Raw genomic sequence first — 7,643 nt, 5'->3', positions numbered from 1 at the left:
CTTTCTCTCTCTCTCTCTCTCTCTTTCTCTCTCTCTCTCTCTTTCTCTGTCTAAGGTTCACTCTTTTGTTCTCTCTCATCTTCACCTTGCTCTATGTGAGGGTTGTCTTTTTTATGATCCTGGACACTGAGATTAAAACCACTTTCTCTTTAGTGTTAGAGCTGTGAGAGTTTATTCTCCTGTGCAGGAAACACAAACTATACACATTGTAGATTTGTACAGGTCTCACAGTACAACCTCACTGCAGCCGTTTACACACTGCTGAAGGTTTAATATTCATGTTATGTACAGAATAAAACACTGTGTCTATCTGCGTGTGTACATTCTATATACAGTGGAGTGTGTATATGGAGTGGAAGATCTCCTGACCTCAGAGCTCTGACCTCGACTCTATACACAGTGTATATATCAGGTTCAGAGTGTGTAGTCGCAGCATATGAACTTTGTCACCTCAGAAAAAATAAAACCACATTTTCTCTCACAGTACAGATTATGTGTGTCTATAACAAAAAGACACAACTTTATCTTTACGTGTTCAGAAACTGATTTTTTTTTTTGTAAATAGAAATTATACCAAATATGGATTTTGGGAATCTTAACACAAATGAGTAAAAATTATCTATATAATATATAAATCATATACTCCATTAGAGACGCTTTATTGTAGTCACGTGATCATATTTTATTTAGTGAAAAAATTTTTATTCATTACTAATAATTAATTTATTATTCATACAAAAGAAACTCATTCAACATATTCATTATAAAACAAAAACTCTGCGCTCATTCTCGCTTTAAAGAGTCGACTCAACGAGCCGACCAAAAGATCCGACTCATCAGTTAGATGATTCTTTTTTCCTCATCGAAGAAAATAAAGTACATTTCTGAGGTAAAAATAACTCGATAAAACTGACATTTCCGTTTATTTTTATGATTTATTTTAACCTCTGCCTACAGTTTATAACTTTACTTTCTCGGATGTTAGAATATGATTTTTGGATATATTTTCACTGATAATAATTTCATGCTAACGTGCTAACACTATAATAAAGTTAGCAGCGCTGTGACTGAAATCCTAACATTATTCCTGACTTTATTTAAATTATTTAGCTATTTATTTTTATTACAACATGGTAAAAATATGAATAGAAACGTGTATTTGTCTGTAGAGTCTTGAGAATGTCAGTATATTAGTAATTGTTTTTATTATTTTTTACTGTACTTGTGTTTCCTGAGGTAAACTGATCAGTAATCCATGGTTTACAACCTGAGAAGGAGAAAAAGATCTACATTTTTCTGTGTGTGTGTGTGTGTGTGTGTGTGTGTGTGTGTGTGTGTGTGTGTGTGTGTGTGTGTGTGTGTGTCAGGACACGACGCAGTCTTTTCTGAAGCAGGATCACAGGTGAAAGATCTCCAGAATCAGGTATGTGGGGATGAAGGTACCACAGACCCCTGGTATAACAGTGAACATCAGGAGATAATAGTGTGACACAGGAGCAGGACACTGATTGATCATTATTAATATTTTATGTGATATACCTTAATAATCTAAAAACAATATTTGCATTAGAATCCATCATGTGAGAGACTGTAAAGTAAAGTATTGTATGTTACCTACAGAAAGCTGATTAAATACAGCATTTAATTACAGAAAAAACATACGGTATTTAATTACAGGAGTAAAAATACAGCATTTAATTAGAGAAAAAAAAATACAGTGTTTAATTTATAAACAGTAAATGTGGTTTAAGGTTCAACACAGAACATTTCTCTATCAGGGTGCTAGATGAAGCCCTGGTCCATATAGTCCATGTAGAGGATTATATGAAGGTATTGAAGGTGCTGGAAAAGTGTTCTTGTAGTAAGGATGATACCTGACACTAAGCCCGAGTGGGTCCCTGAGACTCTGCCTATGAGAACTCAGTGAGGAACAAAGGTTGGGCTCGGAAGAACCACATGAAACCTTGTTGAAAACACACGTCTGGAGCTCATGGGGATGCAGGAACCCGTGTGGGAAAATGGTGAATGCGGACATGGATGAAGAAGGAAGCGAGGGTGAAGAGCACAGAAGAGGCAGAGTGGATTTTAGAGATGCAGTGCAGCGATAGCCGAGGCAGTACGGGTCTCCACACAAGGAGGTTTCTGGTTTATTTTTCAATGCAGGTAAAACTGGTGGAGGGAAACTCAAGCAGCTTGTTGGAAATGGCTGAAGAGAGGAATATGATGGAAAACACAATCTTGGACTGAAAGAAAACGCCTCTGGCACCTCGGACGATCTTTTAGATGCGTCTCTTGTATTGTCTTTGTCTGAACTTTCATGTGTGATCTTTTCTGGAGTTTCACATGGACTTTTATGACCACGGTCATTCTTCTCGTCTTTAGTTTTGGGGGAACACACAGCAAACTGCCTGCAAGTGGCGCTCTGCGTCCTCGAAACACATGTAACAAAGGACGAAGTCTCTGAATCTTTCTTTGTAGCTGGTTTGGACTTGACACTAATATTGCTGATCTTCAGCTGTCCAGATTCGGTGGAAGAGAAGGGGTCAGACTTTCCAATTTGCGAACACGTTTGTGCCAAGAGAGCCAACGGACTCTTTGTGGTATCCAACTATAGGGGGGAAAAATCACATGACCTGAAAGCTGAGAAAACTGAGGATTTATTTAAGTAATTAATCATCCAAATCATGGTCCAGTTTTACTGTTCTGATCAACACCAATCATCAATATATTTATTTAACATCAGATTTACATGAAATGGTCATCTCCATATCACCTGCATACCAGCATACTTTTTTTTCTCCAAGGTAAAGTATTCTTATGTTAGAATTTGTTCATGGTGATCATAAAAAGGAGAAAGAACAGTTCAGGTTTTTAGGCTGAAAAAGTTATATTTTATGTATTATAAGATCATATAAAAAGTGTTTTATACCTAAACATGAGAAATAAATCCAGAATAGTTTGTTAGTAAATTTTTACAGATTAATTAAGATTAAGATAAAGTTTACCTCAATGTGGCTGAGGGGGGCAGATGAACCAAGCGGTTGGAGAGAATCCGGGTGTAGGAAATGTCCACTGTGTGCCGTGATCATTTTCATTCGTTTAATTGTAGTTCAGGACTTCAGCAGTTCAGTTGCAGGTCCTGGAGACGAGCTCATGATCTGTTTCTAGTTTTATCCAAGTGAAACTGATTTATAACCCACAGGAAGAAAATACATCACCTCCCCAGAGCCGTGTGTGTGTCATTAAATTTACACGTGACTGCACTGGTGCCAAGATTTAAAAGCCCCTGCTTCCCCATCAAAGGCCAAATGGGAAAAACAAAGTCATGCCGAAGCACAGTGGGGTGTGGCTTTAAAAAAAAAAAAAAAAAAGGGGGAAATATAAAATATTCTGGAATTCTAGATTAGGAATCTTATTCCATGGAAGAATAAGTGTCCCCAAAATCACAGCTAGAATTGCTAAGCACTGGTCACTTTAGAGGGTGTTTACCTGAACTATAAATCAAAGCAGAATGAGGTTAAAGACCTTGCACTTTGCTCTCAAGTGACCCCTTTCATGACTGGGCTAAATGAGAGCCTTCATCAAGGTTGTGTCTCAGTAGTAATGAAGGTCATAGGTTTATATCCCAGAACTACCAAGCTGACATTGCTGTGCCCTTGAGGAACGCCTCGAAACCTCAACTGATCTGTTGTAGAAAAATATAAGATAATTGGTTATTAGATAAGGTTATTGTCTGCTGAATGTCCCCACACTGTAGTATGATACTGTGGAGACACTTTTAAGACACTTGGTCAAGGGGATTGGTGTCTGACCCCAAAAGTGGTTTCTTATGTTTGCAAAAGGTTTGGCATGATTCTGGTAGACCTGTTTGCCAATGTAAATGTGACCCATTGGCAAGTGTAGTCTTGCTTCTTCTTAACATTGATGCTTGTTCCAACTTAGATCTTAGCTCCCACACTATGGAACTCCCTGAGTCCTCTACCAGCCTGCCTTAGGGCTCTTTTGTGCTGTAATCTCTTTAGAGCATTACATATATAATGGTGACTTTAAGGATAGACTATTTTGCTAACAATTACATTAGCTGATAGAGTTGCTAACCTTAGTCATAAGCTGGCCTTGCATACATTTAGGTTAGATGGTTTAAGGGGTATGTTGTGGTTGAATCTTCGAAGATGTTGTTTAGGACGTGTTTATAGGAAATAGCACACCTTGGCCAATGGACATGTGGAAAATGAGCTCCTACCCTTCTCACTGCAGTGGTGTGTGTGTGTGTGTGTGTGTGTGTGTGTGTGTGTGTGTGTGTGTGTGTGTGTTTTATCTCTAAGCAGCTTTTTGATGGGTTTTTTTTTAATGTTTTTTTAAATGAGTTCTGTCCTGGTTTCTACACCATTCTCAGTGGTTCAGATGGTGAGAAGCATTATTGATTTCCCCAAACAGAAGATTAATCATTTATTTCAGGTCCAAGAAATTTCACAGTACACATAATACAGGAAAGATTAATGGAAAGGAAAGAACATGTCCAAGGAATGAGTTCTTGATGTTCTCCGGTGTGTTGAACATTCTATGAAATGGGGCCGACATGCTGGAGATGATCCTCTATGAAACACGCAGTGGAGTTTCCTGACAACCTGAAGTTGGGTTTGATGGCTTGTTAATATTCCCTTTGATGAGCACCTCTGTCTGGAAATGTGACCGTTTTCCCCAAAGCTGGGAGAGCATTTCTGCTTGAAGGAAAGGAAATGTCTCTCGTGGAGAAATCCGAGACAGCGGTTCGGGTGAACAGTGTCAGGAAATATTAGCACTAATACTTAGCACTCAGCATCAAGTGCACTCTCAAATTTTTTTTTGCTGAACTTTGTGATGTTCCCTGTCTCATGATCCTAAATTCCTACAGGACATTTAATCATCTTTATGTCTTCTTTATGTTTCCAAACAGACTTACTTTTCACACAGTATTAGCCTTAATAGAATCATGCTACATCCAGAGCGGTAAAGGAGATTGTTTGCTAATGTCACTAAATTGATCAACCCCAAGTTAATGTCTGAGAATGATCAGACAGACTCAGTATTTCAGGAAGCTTCACAATGTTACCCTGAAAGTCATTTATTTAACAAAAAATATTACACAATATTCACACCTTATAAACCAAATATTTTGCACAAAAATTCACATCTTGACTTTCTTCTTGGATATATGTTTTGTTTGTGTGTGTTTTTTTTTTTATAGCATTGGCCTTGTCAGATCCATGCTAACATTCTTCTACAAACAATGTTGCAATGTTTGACAGTTTTGAAAAATTACACCATACTGTTAACATGGTGCGTCTTTATTAGGCATGTTTTAGCTTTTTGCCGGCTACAAGTTTTTTCCTGTAATGCTGTGCTTGTAATTTCTTTTGACATCGTTAGCATGCTGTTAACATCACTAGACTCTGGTAGCATAGAGGAGAATGGCCCAAAAGCTTATACACTGATTTTTTTTTCTTCTTGTTCATGCTGTCACAGTAATTAGCAAAATCTGTTCACCTCAGGATATTAATCAGGCTGCTCTCAAGGATTATGGGATAACTTAACCTTCAGATCTGCTCAGGATGATGTTCTGGTTTCCTGACAGCCTGCCATACTTCCCGTCTTTAGAAGTTTCTGGAGGTTGATGATAAGATATCTGTCTCTTTTTTAACAGTCTTACAGAAGATGGTGTGGAACCTGTTCCAGGAAACTGCAGGTGGTTTTAAGGTGCTGAGGTGTAGTCTCAGTGAGACCTGCTGCAAATACAGCAGCAACTGAATATGATGTTCTAATATGTTAAAATATACCATCAGTTCCTGTATCAATGAATCTTGGATTCTGAATAGATTTGCAGGTCAGGGGTCACAAGATTTTAACTTTAAAACATAGGAAAATGTACATCTCCAGCAATCACATACATATGAATGGAAGATAGTGGAATGAAAAGTATGGTCTGACCACGCCCTCATGTCGAGTCCAAATCTAGCCTAATATACTGAGTGTTATTTGAACAATGAGGCAGTTACTTGTGAACAAGACTACTACTGTTAGCATTACAGTGTGTTCCAAGTTGCCAAAAGAGCGGCTGTCCATGGTGCTGCGAGCACGCTAGTATTACAGCCTGCTGTAGTAGAGTCTATTTTCATTCATCATATTTCATCCGGTTCACTAAAGAAGTGGTTCCCATGCCTTTTTTGCACCACGGACCAATTTCACGCAAGACAAATTTTCCACAGAACTGGAGGGGTCATGCTCAAAACTAAACACAATAACGTGCATACAATAGTACTAATAATTGTTAAATATATAATGAAAAATTAATAATTTCCTGAGAAACTGTACAGCAATGTTTGTTTTATAGTTATCTTTGCTAGGACTAGCTTGAAGTTTTCATTTATCAATGTGTCGAAAAAAACTGGGTGAAACAAGTGTGAGAAAATGCACAGGAAGAAGTGATCTGTGACCACAAAAGTCAATAGAATAGAAATTAATAAAAAAATGTAAAAGTTTTTATTCTTTTTATTCAGTCGGCACCAAATGGTCCACGGCTTGCTACCGAGGTCCCTGCACTAGTGGTGAGTTTAGTGACTCTTTGTTTATGTCCATATTAAATGCACATAAACAACTTGTTTGTTTTATTTGAAACCAATCACCTGCTCCCTTACAGTCTTGAAAGCAAATGAGACGCATGAATCAGTACATGGAGATCAAACAGAATAATAAAAAATAAAAAAAACACTGCTTTGTACACAAATCAAATGAATTAAACTATTAGTGAAAAATCCATTTTGTTTGTGGCGTAATGTGATGATTTATTTAAAGTATGTCAGATGTACAGGAGTAACAAACATCTCTGCCAATCGAAGAACATCTACATGCCCCATGTACACACTACCGTTAGCCACGCCCATCCCTGGGCTCAAATGCACCTTCATTAGCATATAAATGAGGTAATTAAAATTATAGAATATTGTGTGTGATGTGAACGGCAAAACTGAAAGCTTTTCATTAAACATACACAATATATGTGTGTATGTGTGTGTGTGTGTGTGTGTGTGTTAACTGATTGAGTGTGTGAACCAGGATTAGTGTCAGATGAGTGACTAGTCTCGTCTCAGTATGTCAGAGTGCATAGTATTGCAGGGAATTAGGGATTTACCTGCGGGAAGTGTCCATCAGCATCAGGTCGGCTTTCAGCAGGCATGGAGGAAACTTTTTCTGCTTCACAGAACCTGTATACAGATTCTCATTTCATTACAAAAGTTGTGCTTGGTTCATCATAAGCAAAGCATGCACAATGGAGGTTAATAAGTGATATTGTGTTGGTAAAGGTACAATGGATAAGTGGAGGAGTTCAGGTATCTGGGGTCAACAGTGAAAAGTAATGGAGAGTGTGTGTTAGAGAAGTGAAGAAAAAAGTGCAAGCCTGTGAGTGATTAAACTAATAGAGAAAATTGATTTTAGTCATTTTTAATCATCTTTGTGTGGCTCAGAAACCATAAAAAGCTGTTTAATCCTTTTTCTGATTTCAATATTGATAGAAAAAAAGGAAACCAAGATACAAAAGATAAAGCTAACCAGAACAACCAACTTATACACAGGACACAAAGTGTACTGGTAAAAACATTATTTAG

At 37.7% G+C, this 7,643-nt stretch overlaps 1 protein-coding gene across 1 annotated transcript; it reads right to left on the bottom strand.

The window, feature by feature from the left end:
- Window positions 1-1,429: 1,429 nt before the first annotated feature.
- On the bottom strand, window positions 1,430-3,361 carry LOC310734994 (uncharacterized protein). The gene is made up of 2 exons (XM_083557550.1): window positions 3,006-3,361; window positions 1,430-2,608 (listed from the first exon to the last, which is right to left on the bottom strand). Exons 1-2 carry the CDS (start codon window positions 3,093-3,095, stop codon window positions 1,775-1,777), a joined length of 924 nt encoding a protein of 307 aa, XP_083413676.1. The 5' UTR covers window positions 3,096-3,361; the 3' UTR covers window positions 1,430-1,774.
- Between the last annotated feature and the right edge of the window lie 4,282 nt (window positions 3,362-7,643).

The sequence above is a fragment of the Silurus aristotelis genome, assembly GCF_946808225.1.
Source record: "Silurus aristotelis genome assembly, chromosome: 12".
Classification (NCBI taxonomy): Eukaryota; Metazoa; Chordata; class Actinopteri; order Siluriformes; family Siluridae; genus Silurus; species Silurus aristotelis.
The sequence above is the reverse complement of the archived record's forward strand: the minus strand, read 5'-3'. Positions and strand labels throughout refer to the sequence as shown.